Source organism: Pelophylax lessonae (assembly GCF_965119305.1).
Source record: "Pelophylax lessonae genome assembly, chromosome: 4".
NCBI classification, from domain to species: domain Eukaryota; kingdom Metazoa; phylum Chordata; class Amphibia; order Anura; family Ranidae; genus Pelophylax; species Pelophylax lessonae.
In genome coordinates this window covers 516,975,482-516,994,479 of record NC_138771.1, presented here as the reverse complement: position 1 = coordinate 516,994,479, position 18,998 = coordinate 516,975,482, and the positions used below count along the sequence as shown (strand labels likewise).

Below are 18,998 nucleotides of genomic sequence, written 5' to 3'. Positions count from 1 at the left end.
CGTGTCCTGTGAGAAGAGGAAAAGAGACCAGCTCTTCTGCAGATGGGCACAGCACTGGATCAAGATAAGACCCGGGTAAGTATATAGTGGGGGTGAGGGGGAAATACTACTACTGGGACATTTTTTACCTTAATGCAGGGTGTGCAACAGTGCTTCTAGGAGAAGATAGAGATAAACCTCCGCTGTCTGCTGCTTCTCCTTTTTATTGTTCAGTCTCAGGCTGGGGAGGGGGAGGACAAGACCTGTAAGTGTTACTTAAAGTAGAGCTATGGACAAAACTTTTTTTTTTTTTTTTTTTTTTTTTTTTCCTTTTCATTTTGTATAGTGTAAGGGAGGGTTATAAACCTCTGACAGATTTTTTTTTTTTTTTTTTTCACCATCTGTGTCCCTCTGCAGAGATTTCGCTTCCCTTCCTGTCCCATAGCCAAACAGGAAGAGGGAGAAAATCCCTGCAAATGGCAGGAATTCCTTTGGTCACCAGAACTAGTGTCCCCATTGGAAGATTTTCCCTCTATTACTTTTCTAGGGACAACCCAAAATTTGGGGATTTTCATTTTCAATGATATTAGTAAACAGGACAAATAGAGGGTGAATTTCTTTAAGGGGCACAGACAGCAATAAAAACCTGACAGGTGCTCTAATCTCTCTCCACTTTAGCCAAAGTGTAACCACTTGCCGACCGCCGCACGACTATTTACTGCGGCGGTCAGCCCCTCACAGGCAAAGCGACGTAGGACTACATTGCTAGCCTGTGAGACTCTAGGGAGCGAGCGCGTGTCGCCGGACCCCCTCGCGCGTGTGCCCGGCGGGCCCGATTGTCCGTTACAGCGGGAGAAAGGCAGGCGGCTAATGTAAACAAAACCGCCTGTCATTCTTCCCTGTGTAAGAATGGAGATCATACGGTTCTGCTATGTAGGACCGTTGATCTCTGTTCTTACACTAGTAGCCACATCCAATCACAGTTAGAAGCACGCCCCTGGGGACACACTTAACATCTCCCTCTCAAAAAAAGTTACCCCCTTCACTGGCAGTGTCATTTTTACAGTAACAGTGCATATGTATAGCACTGATTGCTGCAGTAATGTCACTGGTAACCCTAAAAGTGTCAAAAATGTCAGTCAGGGGTCCGATCTGTCCACCGCAATGTCGCAGTCCCGCAAAAAAAATCGCAGATCGCCGCCATTACTCGTTAAAAAAAAAAAAAAACAACAAAAATGACAAAAATCTTTCCCTTAGTTTGTAAACGCAATAACTTTTGCGCAAACCAATCAAAATACGCTTTTTGCGATTGATTTTTTTTTACCAAACATATGTAGCATAAAACAAATTGGCCTAAAATGTTAAAAAAATTTGATTTTTTTTTTTTTTTACTTTTTTTGGGAATTTCATATAAAAAAAAAATGTGAAAAATATTGTTATTTTTGCAAAATTGACGCTATTTTTTTGTTTATAGCACATGATCAAAAAATCGCACAGGTGATCAAATACCACCAAAAGAAAGCTCTGTTTGTGGGAAAAAAAGGATGTCAAATTCGTTTAGGTACAGCGTTGCACAATCGCGCAATTGTCCGTTAAAGTCACGCAGTGCCGAATCGCAAAATAGGCCCTGGTCAGGAAGGGGGTAAAATCTTCCGGGGCTTAAGTGGTTAAAAAAGCTTAAAAAGAAAAAGTTTTTAGTTATACTTTAACTGCAAGTGAAGAAAAAACTGGTCTCTTGCCTTTTCAGACAGGACTGCACTGTGCGGTAGAGGCAAGCAATCTCTTCTAATAACAAGACGCCCAAGACTGGCAGACAGCTTATATTGTACTTATTCATTGGAAGAGGAGCACGGTAGAAGCTGGCAATTAAAGGCCAATGAATTTAACATGCATGAAAATGCATGAAATCACTCTTAGGCTCCATTCACACTTGTGCGACTTGGGACTGCAGAGTCACATGACGAGTCGTACTCCATGATTTCCAATGAGTATCGTTCTTATTTGTGCGACTTTAAGTCGCAACGACTTCAGAGTAGTCCCTGCTCTACTTTGGTCCGACTTTGATGTGTTTTGAGGTACATTGACATTGTTTCAAGTCCAGTCAAAATGGCGGGGAAAAAAATCACGTGACTTTTTCGCATAAGTGTGAAAGGGGTCTTAGAGAAAGATCATTGATTACTAAAAAACAAACCACTTGCTGGACCCAAAGCAGCATGGCTTTACTGCTAGCAGATCATGTCAGACTAAGGGCCCTTTCACACGGGCGTTCCGCATGTCCGTATATCATCCTATTTTTTTTGCGGATGATATACGGACATAATGTAAGTCAATGGCATTGCGGATGTCAGCGGAATACCATCCGCTGACATCCAATTTTCGTCCTTTCAGTTCTGTTCCGTTTTTTGGAACGGAACAGAACCCTAGTTTTGTTCCATTTAAAAAAAACGGAACGGATGCAAAATCGGATGTCAGCGGTGTCATCCGCTGACATCGGCAATGCCCATAGACTTACATTATGTCCGTATATCATCCGCAAACGGATGGGATGATATGCGGACATACGGAGCGGATGACACAAGTGTCATCCGCTCCGTGAAAAAAAAAAAGTGCCGGAGCGGATCGCAATGCGGTCCGCTCCGTGTGAAAGAGCCCTAATTGAATGTTTTGACTATATTACAAATGTTTTGGACCAGGGTGGTGGTGTGGGCATGGCCTGTCTTGATTTCAGCAGATTAGTTGATATGGTTCCACATAATGATCTCATTTAAAAATCTCTACATTTTAAGTGAATATGCAGTTGGCTAAAGGATAGACACCAGAGTGTGGTTGTAAATGGGGTTCATTCGGAACAGAAAACAGTTTTTGTGTGTACCACAAAGCTCTGCACTAGGTCCTGTTTTATTTAATCTATATGTAAGTAATTTAACTAAAGGTTTGCTGGATACGGTATGTCTTTTTTCTGATGACACAAAGGTGTGCAATAGGGTTGATATTCCTGGAGTCTGTAACATGGACCATGATTAGGCATTGCAGGAAGTTTGGTCAATGCAGTGAAATGATTATTTCAGATGATTGCAAAACAAGCAACCAATTCTTGGAGGTATCACTTGAGGGATCTCCAGTAGCCTTGAGCAAAGAAGGAAAAGGGGAGACCATTGAAACCTTTAACACTTTGATGCGGACCCCTTGATGCCGACCCTCCACAAATATGCGGCCCCACTAGACTTGGCTTTTTTTCTTGGGGTTGCATATTTGCGTATCTGCCTTTGTGCTGGGAGCATGCCGCATGATGTCTCACCGAGAGCCCTGGGCCCCTTACTAACGATCGAGACCCGGAACACCCAATTCTGAGTCACCTGATCGCCGTGATAGCCTCTGATCGGCTACCAGAGTGATAAATCACTGTGAATCTCGCCCCCATGTTTTCTCTCTCTGTGAAAGGAGGAGAGAGATACATTGTATCTCTTTTTCCTTGCAGAGAGAAAAATGTGTGTGTCTGTGTGTAAAAAAATAAAAAAATACCTAGATCAAGGTTTGAACTAGATCAGTGCCAGGGTTAGTGTTTGGGTCAAAGGTCAGGGTCAGTAGTTTTTTTTTGGGACATGTTGGTTTTTTTTTTTTTTTTTTCAATTGATATCAGTGTCATTTAGTGTTAGCGTGTTTTTAGGTAGGGTTAAAAAAAAAAAAAAAAAGAAGTAAATTGCGCACTATTGTTTCTGGGCTGTACTATGGGAACAAACAACTAACATACACATATGTGATATTGATGCGATCATTAAGAGCAGGAGAAATTATTTGGGTTGTTCTGACGAAACATACACCTAAATTAATTTTTTTTTTACTATTTTGGACAAGTTTTCCTTTGATGATAATAATAATAATTAAAAAAAATCTGAAAATATCTATTACCATTTACCACCAAAAAGGCCCAATTTGTCCTGAAAAAAAAAGGTATAATCCACCTGGATGATTGTGATGATATGTAAAGTTTTACTGACAGATGTCAAAGTTGCACAATTGTGCTTAGGTATTAAGATTTGTTTTACCCTTCGGCTCAAAGGGTCTAAATACAATAAGGGGATAAGTTATTTTCAATACAAAGCTAAGATCAATAACATAGGAAAAGGACTTCAAACTAATAGGAAGAAAGTATTCTATTTTACTGAAAGAGTGGTTGATGCTTGGAGCAGACTTCCAGCAGAGGTAGTGAGTTAGTTAACAGTAAGTGGATTAAATCATGCTTGGAACAAATAAAGATCTATATTTAGACCAAAAAAATTAATATATACTGAATGTACGAAAAAATGGGGCAGACTTGATGGATCACAGTGTTTTTCTGCTATCACTCTTCTATGTTTCTAATTGCTCTCTATTGTGATTAGAGTGGTTTCTATTTTTTTTTTTATTCTGCACTCATTTTCTAATTACCTGTTTACGCTTCTTTTTACAGATAATATCATATTTCTGAGTGATACGCGGGAGAAGCCTTGATGTACCTTTGACCCTCTGTCTTTCCCTGTGTGTTGAGCTCCGGTCTTCACAAAGTGTGTTTCAATTTAACGTTATCTTTGTATTTTCTTCAGGAGAATAAAATCTTATTTTCTAAGAAATGCTGTGTCTGGGTTTGTAGAGTGGAACGTGTCTACATTTATGTCGGGGATAGATATAAGCAGTCTGTTGCTCACTGGGCAGTACCATAGCTGCATCTCCTGATGTCTTCTACCTGTCAGGGCAGGATTTTTTTATTTATACAATGTTAAGGTGTTATACAGTTCATTGTAAAATACCGTAAATGAAGACGATAGTTACATCAGAAGCATCAACCCATTGGGAGGAAATGAGTGATACAGGATCCAAAAGACACAGCAGAGTAAATAGCATCACCAGCATAACGAGATGAGGGACAGCTTTGATCTGTCGTTGCCAGAGGATGGTAAATACAGTTCTGTTTTAAAGTAGAACTCTGGCAAGCCTTTGGACACTCAAATATTTACATTTTTTTTCAAGCCGTAACCAAGCTTTAATCCTTTTGCTGCTGCTTCCTGGGTGCGTTCAGGGCTGTACACTCGCAAGGATGTTAGATTGGGAGCGGTATCTGTGTCCATGCAGCTGCTGCATTCCAATTGACAGCAATGGGACTGCTTGAACCGGGATGCACGGAACAGCTATACATCCCTATGTGCGTTAACGTGGCCCTTTATGGGCCTATGCTGATCTATGCTGTTTAAAGTGTTGCCCTAGGACAATTCTGGGCATCATGGTTTTTCAACGTTTTTATTTTTAAGGTTTGACACACGCTATATTACCAAAAGTATTGGGACGCCTGCCTTTACACGCACATGAACTTTAATGGCATCCCAGTCTTAGTCCGTACGGTTCAATATTGAGTTGGCCCACCCTTTGCAGCTATAACAGCTTCAACTCTTCTGGGAAGGCTGTCCACAAGGTTTAGGAGTGTGTCTATGGGAATGTTTGACCATTCTTCCAGAAGTGCATTTGTGCGGTCAGGCACTGATGTTTGACGAGAAGGCCTGGCTCGCAGTCTTCAATCTAATTCATCCTGAAGGTTTTTTATCGGATTGAGTTCAGGACTCTGTGCAGGTGAGTCAAGTTCCTCCACCCCAAACCTACTAAACCATGCCTTTAATGGACCTTGTTTGTGCACTGGTGCGCAGTCATGTTGGAACAGGAGGGGCCATCCAGAAACTGTTCCCAAAAAGTTGGGAGCATGAAATTGTCCAAAATGTCTTGGTATGCTGGGGCCTTGACTGGAACTAAGGGGCGAAGCCCAACCCCGGGGAAAAAACCCACACTATAATCCCCCCCACCACCTAATGATTTGGACCAGTGCACAAAGCAAGGTCCATAAAGACATGGATGAGCGAGTTTGGGTTGGAGGAACTTGACTGGCCTGCAGAGTCCTGACCTCAACCCAATAGAACAGCTTTGGGATGAATTATATCAGAGAATGAGAGCCAAGCCTTCTCGTCCACATTGGTGCTTAACCTCACAAATGGGCTTCTGGAAGAATGGTCAAACAATCCCATAGACTTCTAAACCATGTGGACATCCTTCCCAGAAGAGTTGAAGCTGTTATAGCTGCAAAGAGTGGGCCAAATCAATATTGAAATCTACGGACTAAGACTGGAATGCCATTAAAGTTCATATGCGTGTAAAGGCAGGCGTCAAATTACTTTTGGTAATCTGGTGTATTTAGTATCTATCTACTCAACGCAACCTCCTCTACTGTATATTTTACCAAAGCATGTAGTAATATATTGTGTTTGTGCACACTAAAATTATTTAGGTATATCCTTAATTAACAATATTGATGTGGTGACATAAAAAAATAGCAGTTGCTGCAATTTACCTCTAAAGGGTCTCCTTTTTTGACAATTTAAATTAGGGGTTTTTAAAGCGATTCTTCAGCTGGAAACAAAAAATTTAAAGTCAGCAACTACGAATTCTGTAGCTGCTGACTTTTATTAATATTGGAACCCTGAACAGGTAAGTGTCCTATGGTCCTCACCCGAGCTGGCTATTCACTGGTGTTTGGGTCCCGGTCCCGACATGTTTATTTTGGGAAGCCAGCTGTGTGTCACTACCGGTTTCCCACTATGCATGTGTGAGCCACGCTGCCCTTTGTGAATAGTACCGCAGCTTTCTGGGACCTGTGGTGTGTCCCAAAAGCCTGCTGGAGAAGGATGGGGGCACCAAACCGTTGCTCAGATTTATATTGCGCTTCTATGTACGTAGGTACCAGGCAAAATCGATTTATCATTGTACTTATGTAAGTAGATGAACAAATACTTATTACAATAAATCTGTGGTTGTGCTATGGAATGCTTGATCATCTCGTACATGGCCTATTGTACATGGCAGAGTGGATGTGCAAACTGTGAATCCCTGCTGATGTACCCTGGAGTTCCTGAAATGCCATTGAACAACCTGTTGCTGTGATATGCCATTTGGTTCCAAGGCTGTGGATATATTACTGATAGCATGCTGTTATAAGACCACCTACAATTTGGGGTCTTATCGCTTGGTAAGAGGCTGCAATTGGTGGTAGTGTTGAATTCACAACGCTACTTATTGTGCTTCACAAGTGGATACCTTTGGCAAGATTTGCAATGATGGTGGAACCCTCCTACACATAACTACTTGTTTCATTTGGACATTTGCACATAGGTGGTGGATTTCCTTCAGGATCTATGTTTATTGATTTTTTTTTTTATGTCACTTTGATATAGTGGTGTCACCCTCTGAATTTTAATTTTTTAATTTTTTCAATTGTGATTGGATTTATGATGTTGGGACACATATCGCATTTTTTTTAAAATAAAATTATGATCCTTTGTATTGGGTTTCATATAACACTCATTTAGATTAGTAAAACAGTAAAGTGAGTGTTGTCATACTAGGACAGAAAGTATGTTATAATAAAATAAAGGGAAAAGAGCCTGCAAAAGAAAATATATGGTAAACTGCAGTAAATTATGGTTTTGTTTGTGGGTTTAGACACTGCACCATTTTGTAAATTAGGGTTTGTCAATCCAAAGCCTTTTGCTTAATTTTAGAGTGGGGGGTGGGTTACAACCCCTGAAGATTTTTAACTGCTATCCGCAGGGCTTCATTCCTCTCACCACTTGTATTTTTTAGAAAGGAAGTAAGGGCAACTCTCCAAAAAAAAAAAAAAAGACATACATTTTACATTAAGTCCATTAATTCATAAAGTGCAACAAAAGTTTTTTCAGTGCAAAAATTCCACCACAAAAAGTGACATAAAGTGCTGAGTAGATCTTTTTTAGAAAAAAAAGTACTGGTGCCTGAAATGTTCCTTCACCTATTAGTGTGAGGGTAACTCATCAGAAAACATAGGGCCTCCAGGACCCAGCTTGCTCTATATTGTGCAAAAAAGGCTCCTTAGATGTAAGTGGATAGGTGGCCTCCCTGGGTTCACTACCAATTGATGCACATTTATCCCCCAGTCAGGGGAATTTTGCCGTTTCCCAAGAAAATCAAAAACGTATAATTGCACAATATCGTTTATTAGACACCGTAAAAATTTAAGGGATGGTACACTCTCATTTTTTAGTGCCACTATCGGCACATCCATACAGCAGAGTGCTAGCAGAGTAGTGTGCGAACTCCGCTCTGTAACAGCGTGCGTTCCAACAGCGGGTGAAAATGAGGAACCGGAAGTAGTAACCGAATCAACCTCAATGCATTTCACGATAGCGCGTCATCAGGAAGTTTTTCTTAACTGAGTGGGGAAGAACTAGAACCCCTGTAAGAATATTTTTTTTCTGTCTGTGTTCCCATTGCAAATTTTCCCTTAAGGTCCTTTCACACGGGACGGAGTCCGTTCTGCTCAGCGGGGGATCGATTTGCCGATCCCCGCTGAGCAGGCGGATGACAGCTCCGTCTCCGCTCTGTGTGCGGAGATGAAGCTGTCAGGTCCCCGCTGTCCTCTATGGGGAGATCGGATGAGAACGAACCGCCTGTCTGTTCTCATCCAATTCGATCCGATCCTCCAGACAGATTGAAAATAGGGTTTCCATCAGTCCGGATTTCACGGACAGGATCGGATCAGAGAGCAGCGGGTGTCAGCGGACATGACACCGCTGACATCCGCTGCCCCATAGGGATGCATGGAGCATCTGATCAGGTCCGCCTACAAAACTGACAGGCGGATTGGATCACCCGTGTGAAAGAGGCCTTACTTCCTGTTTGGTAAACTGTTTTCAGCAGGACAGGAAGTGAAGGCAGATCTCTCTAACAGATCTTCAGATGTAAGCAAAAACCTGACCCATATTCTAATCTTTCCCCAACATAGCTTAAAAAAAACTTCAAATTTCTGCCCAGGCACCTGACATTTGTATTTTCTTACAGAACAATGGGGCTCTTTGACCTTTCTTGATAAAGATATTGCAGAGTGATGTTCATTAAATTCCGCACACATCAGTAACATTTGTTATTTGTGTTGAGAGTTCCTCTATGCTGCAGGTATCCAGTCTGTATATTAAACATTCTCATGTCGAGATTCTGCAGGAATTCAAATAAGGGTGTTTAATAAACCATAATTGTTTGGGTGCGGAGAGACAGGATGTTTGTGCAGCATGTTTGCTGAAAACGAATTACGGTCACAGTGGTTAAAATGTCAGCGGCTCGGGTTTATGGTACAGCGCGTAGGCTGCAGCAAGGACCTGAATAATGAACTTTCTATTCTTTTTTTATAAATGCAATTAAGCTGAAGATTAATCTTTTCATATTTTGCCTTCATTGGTTTAGCAACATGCTAATGAAAATTTTAAATAAAACCTTTCTGTTTTCAAATTTATACCTTATTTTAGACCCAGTGATGTCATCACTTGATCTGTACGCTTCTCTATGCAATGCAGGCAGATTATGACTGATGGAAAGGGCAGATAGCTTCCTGAACACAGCAGACTACCCTAAATAAGGCCCACGTTATGCAGAGCCTCCATGATTAAAATACTTGAAATCCAATGGATACAAGGGATGGGTCAGGGAATGTTCAGCCCCGAACACACGATCAGATTATCGAATTATCTGTCGTCCGTTTTTTGTGGCATGCTTGTCTGATGTGGAAAGTGAAGAGGTTATTTTCATATGAATTTTCCCGTATGACAGAATTCTACTTCAGAAGTGATGTCATGTGTTTGATTGCTTTGTATGTGTTCTTTCGTCTGTGTTCTTTCGTCTCTGAGCATGCCTAAGTCTTGCTCTTAAGATTTTTTTTTCCGTCTAAATCTGTACTAATGAGACGAAAATCGGACGTTGTATTACGGACGACAAAAATTTTATAGCCTGCAGATCAGGATTTTGTCAGCCGAAAAGTCGGAGTTGGCTGTCGAAAGCACCATACTGAGACAAACAAAGAGAAAGCCGCTCAGGTGCAAGTTCAGAGCCTGGTGCAGGTCAGATCCGTAATCCAAAAGTAGAGAAAATCCAAGTTGAGACCGCACTCAAGGTGATATGATGAAATCAATAAATTCTTACTGTGTGGTTATGAGTAAGCGATCTACAGCATCGTGAAACGCGTCAACCCGACACGTCTGTTTGTGCACTGTCTGTTTGCTTTATTTATGAGGAATAAGAGAATTTATTGATTTCATCATATCACCTTGAGTGCGGTCTCAACTTGGATTTTCTCTACTTTTGAAAGCACCATACTAACAATCCGAAAATCGGCCGTCGGACGAATTTTCCCTACAGATTTTCTTATCGTGTGTACGGGCCTTTAGGCTGAGCTAGATGATGGGACATCCCCCAGCTAGGAAAGTAAACTGGCTCTATCTAACTTGCTGCAGCTTGTGAGAAGCTCACAGTGTGCACTGAATCAGAGGGACCATTTTCAGTACAGAAGAGAAGCTTGTACAACAGTGCTAGACTGAAGGGAAGGCTGGCGTTCAGGTTTGAAAAAAAAGATCAAAAGTGAGAGCAAAATACGTCAGGAAGTGGAGCTGGCTTTAGATCTTTGCAGGCCTGGACTAGATAAACTGGAAAAAGGTCCCCTGGCATTCTGCATATCCTGGCCACAGACATCGCTAGACCCGAGTCCTGGGCTAGGGACACCATTGATGGAAGCAAATGCTCAACTGCAAGGAGGCCTCATGCAATAGTAGTGGCTAACAATTACTTGTGTGTTTTTTTTTTTTTTTAGGTGATACACGCACAAAAATGTTCTTTTATCTTGCAGCTATTTTGCTCTGCCCTGCAATTCTCTGAAGCACCATTTTCAGCTTCTGGTCTAAGGCTGGAGCAGTGCACATATCATCGTGGTCACGTGCACTGACCATGCGTGTGAAGATCCATGCAATTGTCCTGTCATTGATTAGAACAGTCTGAATGTCTGTGACTACATAGGCAACCTGTGCCTCCCGGACCTGTAAAGATGGCCCCTTTATACAGGTGTACTGATCAGTATGCCATTGTGAATAAGGCTTTACCAGTGATGGGGAACCTTGGCTCCCCAGATGTTTTGGAACTACATTTCCCATGATGGTCAACTATACTGCAGAGTGTATAAGCATCATGGGAAATATAGTTCCAAAATATCTGGGGTGCCAAGGTGCGCCATCACTGGGCTATACCCAGTATACCTTGCACTCGTGTTCTGCAATGCAGGTGCAGATAAGCAGCTTGCTGATAGGTATTGGGGGTTGTTTCATGTCTGCGTTGGCCCATACTATCGCAGTATACTTCAAGAATGTGTAGAGCAGGGGGGCTACACTCAGGGCCGGGACAAGGGGTGGGCAGGAGGGAAGGCTGTCCTGGGCGCAATGGTTTATTGCAGGAATGGGGGCACACTGACCTTAACCCTAAGGAAGAGGGGAGGGCGCAGTTTGGCATCTTTGCCCTGGGCGCTGGATGACCTTGTCCCGGCACTGGCTACACTAGCCCTACAAGGAGACCATGTAGGACTAGCGAAGCCACCAGTATACAAGTAAGTGCCATAGGGACATTTCCTATATAAGTTATTCTACATATGAACTCGTAAATCTCATATATATATATTTATGCACAAAAAGGGTCATGCAAGTTTTATATTCATTTTTTTTTAAATATTGGTTTAGTTACCCTTTAGTCAAATATCTAATTGAGTTTTGGACAAGTAATAAAAAAAAAACAACCTAGGACATTAAACAGCTATTTCTTCCTCTTACATTCATCTTACCATGACTCTCTAAATCACTTTCTGTATGAAAGTCAGAGTTGGTTTGGCATAGATGATTGTTGATGAGAGATGATATGCTGTTCTGGATGACTCACTACCCATAAATAAAACATGCAGGCACTGTGGATTAGGTAACCACTGATTACTTTGATTACTTATTGCCATAATTAAAGCAGATCTTTCACTATATTTGTAATTTGGCGTGAATACATTTGTGACATATCACAATATACAGAAACAGTATCATTTTTAATTTTTTTTTTATTTATCATTAAAAAGTAGCCCTCAAACTCCAGTTCAATGGCTTTTCCTAAGCAGAGATAATGCCATCTGTTTGCTGCAGGCTAAGGGTAGAATTTCCTTCCCCGATGTCCGCCGGCCACCCACAATCATTCCAGAGAAAGGCAGAACGACGGTCTGCTGAAGTAAACAAGGCAGATCGCCTTTCTCACAGGGGAGAAGATGGAGATATTGTGTTCCTGCTAAGCAGGAACTCGGATCTCTGTCTTTCCCCAGTCAGAGCAACCCCCACACAGTTAGCAAGCACTCCCTAGAGAGTCATTTAATACTTTGATCGCCCCTGATGTTAACCCCTTCCCTGCCACTGTTATTAGTACAGCGACAGTGCATATTTTTTAGCACTAATCACTGTATTGTCACTGGTCCCTAAAAAAGTGTCAAAAGTGTGAGTTAGGTGTCTAATTTGTCCTCCGCAATGTCGCAATCCTGCTATAAGTTGCTGATTGCTGCTATTACTAGTATAAAAAAAAAAATTTCCATAAAAATTGCCCATTGCTTATAGATACTATAACTTTTGCGCAAGGCTTTTTTTAAAACAAAAATAAGTAGCAGAATACATATTGGCCTAAATTGATGAAGAAATTTAAATTTTTTTTTTTTTGTTGAATATGTTTTCTAGCAAAAAGTAAAAATCATTGTTTTTTTTTTTCAAACTTGTCTTTTTTTGTTTATAGAGCAATAAAGAAGAGGTGATCAAATACCACCAAAAGAAAGCTATATTTGTGGGAAAAAAGGACATCAATTTTATTTGGGTACAGCGTTGCATGACCTCAATGACCAGGCCCTATTTTGCGATTCGGCACTGCGTGACTTAAGCGGAAAATTGCGCGGTCGTGCGATGCTGTACCCGAATGAAATTGACGTCCTTTTTTCCCACCTTTCTTTTGGTGGTAATATTAAGCATATTTTGATTGGTTTGTGCAAAAGTTATTGCGTTTACTAACTACGGGAAAGATTTATGTCATTTTTATTGTTTTTTTTTTTTTTACTAGTAATGGCGGTGATCTGTGATTTTTTTTTTGCAGGACTGCGACATTGCAGCGGACAGATCGGACCCCTAACTGACATTTTAGACACTTTGGGGGGGACCAGTGACATTACTACAGTAATCAGTGATAAAAATATGCACTGTTACTGTAAAAATTACACTGGTAGGGAAGGGGTTAACTGTACTGGTGATCAAGGGGTTAAATGTGCCCCTAGGGGCGTGATTCTAACTGTGGAGGGGGGGCGTGGCTTGTGAAGTAATCACAGAGCCATGTGATCCTATATAGCAGGATCACATAGCCTCTGTGACCACTTCAGGGAGAATGACAGACGGCTGTGTTTACATCAGCCGTCTGTCCTTCTCTCGCTACTGCGGGAGATTGCGAGTGGCCGGCGGCCATCGGAGCCGCCGGTCACATGTGCTGGCTCTCCAGGGAACGAGCGGGGACGGGAGCGCCGCTTTGCCCAGCAGTGGCAGAGTACCACATTATATGTACGGTGGGCGGGGTTAAAATGGTTAACGTAACGCAGTGCTGTATCGCAAAAAAATGGCCTGGTCATGAAGAGGGTAAATCCTTCAGGGGTTTAAGGGTTAACAACCAAAATCCTTCTACACCCTTAGGCTTCATACACACAGGGCTTTAAAAAAAACTCTCTCTGAGGGCCAGAACTGCTTGCAGGAAAACATGTCCGAAAAAACGTGCTTGAAACTGCATTTTGCACACGCCTTTATGCCGCACTTTAGCATTGAGAAGTATTTTTGTAAAATAACATCTTCTACACTCCACAATGCATTGTTTAAATATGGTGGGTATAAAAAGAATCACCCCCCCCCCCCCCCCTGTAAAATTATTACATCTTGTTGCTTTGCAGCCTGTAATGAATACAGACACCGCTTTTTTTTCTACCCAGCTGTATAAAGTCAGTGCAACTTATAATTTTCAATTGAAAGATATAACCCCAACATGTCAGAATGAAAAAATCAAAAACAGAATCACTAAGTAGGAAAAAGGACCACCCCCTTGTGAGTATTTTGTTGAACTATCTTTTGCTTTAATTACAGCCTTTAGTCTGTTGGGGATATGTTTCTACTAATTTTTCACATATTTGCAGTATTTTGCCCACTCTTCTTTGCAGAACTGCTCAAGTTCAGTTAAATTTGATGGCGGACAGCAGTCTTCAAGCCATTCCACAGATTTTCAATGGGGTTTAAGTCTGGGCTCTGACTAGGCCATGTAAGGACATTCACCCTTTTCTCCTTTAACCACTGTGTGGCCCTTTTTGCTGTGTGCTTTGGGTCATTGTCATGTTGGAAGGTACACCCTCTTCTCTTTGACAACTTTCTGGCAGAGGGCAGCAGACTTTCCTCATGAACGGGATTTCGCTACATCCATTTTTCCTTCTATCCTGACAAGTGCTCCAGTCCCTGCTGCAGAGAAACACCCTCAAACAGAATATTACCACCTTCATGCTTTCTGTAGAGATGGTGAGCTTTATTGGATTTCAGCCATACATATCATTTGGTGTTGAAGCCACATAATTCAATTTTAGTCTCATCTGACCACCTTTTTCCATGTGGCCTCTGAATCTTCAAGGTGCATTTTGGCAAAGCTCAGTCGTGACTGCATGTGGCCTTTCTAGAGGAGTGGCTTTTTTTTCTTGCAACCTTCCCATACAAGCCACATTTGTGGAGAATTTGTGATATTGTTGTCACATGCAGACAATAACTAATCTGTCATAAATTCCTGCAAATGCTGTAGGGCTCTTGGTAGCCTCTCTGACCAGTTTCCTCTTGGCTCTTTCATTCAGTTTGGAGTGACATCCTCATCCAGGGAGGGTCTGTGTTGCACGAAATACCTTCCACTTCTTAATAATAGACTTCACTGTGCTTCTAGGCATTGACAAAGCCTTTGACATTTTTTTGTATCCATCTCCTGACCTTATCCCGGAGATTTTTTGACTATGCCTTGCCACCCATAGTTAATTGTTTGCTTCAGTTGCACTACCAGGGACTGAAATGCTCCAGGAAAGCTTTTTTTCATGCTGAGCTAATCAAAATGACCGCAACTGATCACAGTTGAAAGTCAAATGGCTTTGTGTGCCATTGAGAAGGTGATTAGCTGCACCTGCTTGAGTCTACAAGTCATTTTTAGGAGGGGGTGATCCTTTTTCCAACTCAGTGATTCTGCTTTGTATTTTTTTTATTTTTTTCTCACATGTTGGTGTTATATTTTCACTTGGATGTTGTATTCACTTGGATGTTGTATGTTGTATGTTGCACTGGGTAAATACAGATGGATAAACAAAAATTGTGTGTCTTCATTTCAGGCGGCAAAGCAACAAAATGTGATTATTTTAAAGGGGGGTGATTCTTTTCTATAACCACTGTAGTTAATTAATAATTTTGGGAGTCGTTTTTTTTTTTTAAAAACAGAGACAGCACTGTGCTTAGCAAGGCATTTTCTTTCCTGGCTGTGTTCAAAATGGATCCAGTGGTGAACAAGATTGAGCAAATACTCCTGCTGATGCTATTGCAGATGATCAGAAGACAGAGAAAATTTCATGAGAGGACCATAGTTTGTCGCTACTGAACTCGTCCGTTAAAGTCTCCGCACATATCTATGGAATACTTAGCTAACTTAAATCTTCAGCTGTGCAATTATCCCAACAAGTTCTTCAACTTGACAAAGATGTCTGTAGGCACCTTAGATGATCTTCTGAAGAGGCTGCGCCCCCGTCTAACTCGCATAGACACCCGAATGAGGATGTGTCACCTGAGGAACACCTGCTGGTGACACTCGGGTATGTATTTATGTAAAGGTCACATGTATTTATTTTTTTTAAATATTTGAAACCACGTGGTCAATTGGATATTTTGCAGCCATCTTTACACACAACGCCAATAAGAGCCCTCATTGGAAACAGTGGGGAGACTCCCCAGGCTCAACAGGTCACGCCTGGAAACATGTGACAGCCTAACTAAATGATCAGGCTCCCCTGATATGCAGACAGGGCCACCCATATGCTCTTTCCTAGCACCTACCTAGGAGGGTGCTACATATACTTATATATACATTTTTTTTTTTTGAAGCTTGAAATAAAAAAAAATACAACTCAAGAATATGCTTTTGACAAAGTACTTTTATTACCAAGTGTAATTAAGGCAAACATTTTTTTTTGTGTGAAAAATACAGACCGAGGCCCAAACATTTTGACAATTGAATAAAATGACCATAAATTGATCAATTGTAATTTTCAAATATGTCAACTATCAACACCAAAAGAATTTAAAAAAATTTGCAGTTGCTTATACACTGGATAATTACCCTAAGATTCATGGCGTGGGGATTGAGAGTGATCAATGGTGCCATATGGACATCCCTGGTATTGTCAGAGACTTACTAACCGGCGCATGCGCATTGGCAATCTTCCCGTCAGGAGCACATGTTCGCCAATGCGCATACGCGAACACTGTTAGCGTACGCAGTTGGCGTACGAGAATTCGCCATTGTGCGCATGCGCGTACGCAAATTCGCCATTGTACGCATACGTGCGCTAATTGTCTTGGCGCCAATCGCCCTATTTAAACACAGCAGTCACTCCAGATAATTGCTGTGTTATCTTCAGCTCTTCCTGTGATCCTGTGTTCTGTACCCGTTGTTCCTGATTATTTGACCCGGCTTCCTCTTGATCCTTAATGAGGGTTATATGCTGCGCCAATCTCAATGAATAAACAGCACAAAAGCAGCTAGCACAAGTCCTGAATAACGGATACAATAGATAACAGCAATAGGTGCAGCGCTTATGTATAGTGAACAGTCCGTGTATAGTCCACAAACAGTAATGAAATAGGAGATCGGTGTCAACCCAATGGGATAGTAGACAGGATTTCTTATACTCTAAAACTTATACTAAAATGATGACACAACACATTTACTGTTGGATTTAAAAAAGGCCGCGGCCATTTATTACTTGTTTAAAAAACACATGTAACTTGAAAACATCAATTCAAAGCATTCAAAATAACCCGGCCACTACGGCCCAGGTTAAAACAAATAATTAATACATAAATCAATTATCCAAACTTAAGCGCCGGTTCACATAGGAGCGACGCTACTTTCAGGGGCGACCTCCGAGATTGCGGTGCGAGCAGCGCGCTGCGACCTCGGAGCGGCCACCACGGACTTCATAACATTGAAGTCTATGGTGGTCGCCTCCTGGTCGCCCCAAAGAAGCTCCGGACCCTTTTTCTAGGTCGGAGCGACTTGTGTCGCTCCTATTAGAACGGGTCCGCAGCTTTCCTATGGGAGGCGACCTGCGGCGACCTGTGAGGCGACCAGGTCGCCTCACAGGTCGCCCTAGTGTGAACCGGGGCTTAATCAAACCGTACTTGTTTAAAAACACTTGTAACTTAAAAACATAAATTCAAAGCATTTAAAATTAACCCGGCCACTACGGCCCAGGTTAAAATACATAACGTATCATTTAACAAGACCAATGGAATATCGTCCCCCTTTGCATTATGCAAAGGTGACCCTACAAATAATAAACTGGCCGCGACAAACAAAAGGGGAGGGGGGGGGAGGGGAACAACACGGCTTGACTTCTGTGAGGTGATGTGAGGTCCGGTCACTGATGAGCCCCCTTTAATAGCGCTGAGGCGAGCTCTGGAGGCAGGAAATACAGGAAAAAACAGGTATGCTACCTAATCTTCCTAGCTACAGGGGCAGGCTTAAGCTGATTGGGGCTTATTGTCACCTAACAGAGAGAGCGCTACAGACCTTTTCTACCCCAGCAACAAGGTCTCCTCACACTCTAAGCCCGCCGAAATATCTCTAATTTACTTTAGCTATACCTGTCACTATCCTATCGATAAAAGGGGGTTATTGAACCCCCTTTTCTTTCCTTTCCAATACAGATATAAATCCAGGGGCCACCACCAACAATCACCCAGGTGTTCAAGCCTCTTACCAAAAGTAAGCGACCCCATTACAAGGGTCAGTCTAGTGTATATAATAAACCTCCTGGAGAATCCACGCCAGTCCCCTCAGCATTCCTTGTCATAAAGTCCGATATCACAGGTAACAGACCATCCAATGTCTTATGTTCACAAAACTCAGCACATGCTTGTCATGTCAAAGAAACTGCCTCCCAGTTGTGTACTGATTCTTCATTGCCATTTCATTTCTTCCAGTAGCCATATGCTGAGGATACTACTAACACCTGTGTTGATGTTTATGGTCTCTGGTGACAGAGCGGATTCCGTTATGAACTTCACTGAACGCCCCCTCCTCCTCCTCACAGCTGCTGCACTCTTTTTGTCCCCATGACATGAACACTGATGGGCAAATTCTTTTAGATGCGCCACAGGAAAATACTTAGGCAATGAAACGTGTTTTCCTTATTACTGTTGGCCTGCCACAAAAAGAAGGATTAGGATTAATGCAAACTTGTTCCTGGTGGGTCAGGTCCGGTGATTGGAAGGATGCTGATCGGTGACCAGGGGAGGACTGGGAAGGGGGGCTGGGTGGCAATTGCCCCCTGGGCCAATCTGATGCCGGGTAAAAATGCCGCACTCAGGGCTGGACAAATGTAGGGGCCAGACACTGTATACAGCTGCCAGTCGCTGCTACACAATGTAATATTTGCAGAGCTGCAGTGGCACGGTAAGAGTGTGTAGAGTACGCTCCTGTACCCGACTGGCACAATACTAACATGGTCACTTCCCTGTCAGGCAGAGTGATCTCCACCCGACAGGAGCTTCCTAGGCTCCGCCTGGCGTGATGTCATGTATTTTTGTTAAACCTCCTTTTTTGCTATTAACAATAAATTATGTTACCTACCACATTGCATCATGTTTTTCTTGATTCATAACATCAATATCTGTTATGAAACCAGGTGGGCATGGATGGTGAGCTGATTTGATGGTTCAATGGGCCACTTGACTGGGCTTGCCCCCCAGGCCTAAGGCTGCCAGCCCTCCCCTGTGACGGTGACACAGATGGAGAAGATGGGCACTCCGGCACCAAAG

The 18,998-nt window shown here is 42.2% G+C and overlaps 1 protein-coding gene across 2 annotated transcripts in view; it reads left to right on the top strand.

The window, feature by feature from the left end:
* The window catches only part of SSBP1 (single stranded DNA binding protein 1), a 32,302-nt gene extending 27,713 nt beyond the window's left edge, over positions 1-4,589 (top strand). For both annotated transcript variants that reach the window (XM_082256999.1, XM_082257000.1), the window contains exon 7: positions 4,430-4,589. In XM_082256999.1, the coding sequence (XP_082113125.1) occupies positions 4,430-4,470 (41 nt within the window). In that variant the 3' untranslated portion in view covers positions 4,471-4,589. The remainder of the gene's footprint in view (positions 1-4,429) is intronic.
* The last annotated feature ends 14,409 nt before the right edge of the window (positions 4,590-18,998 follow it).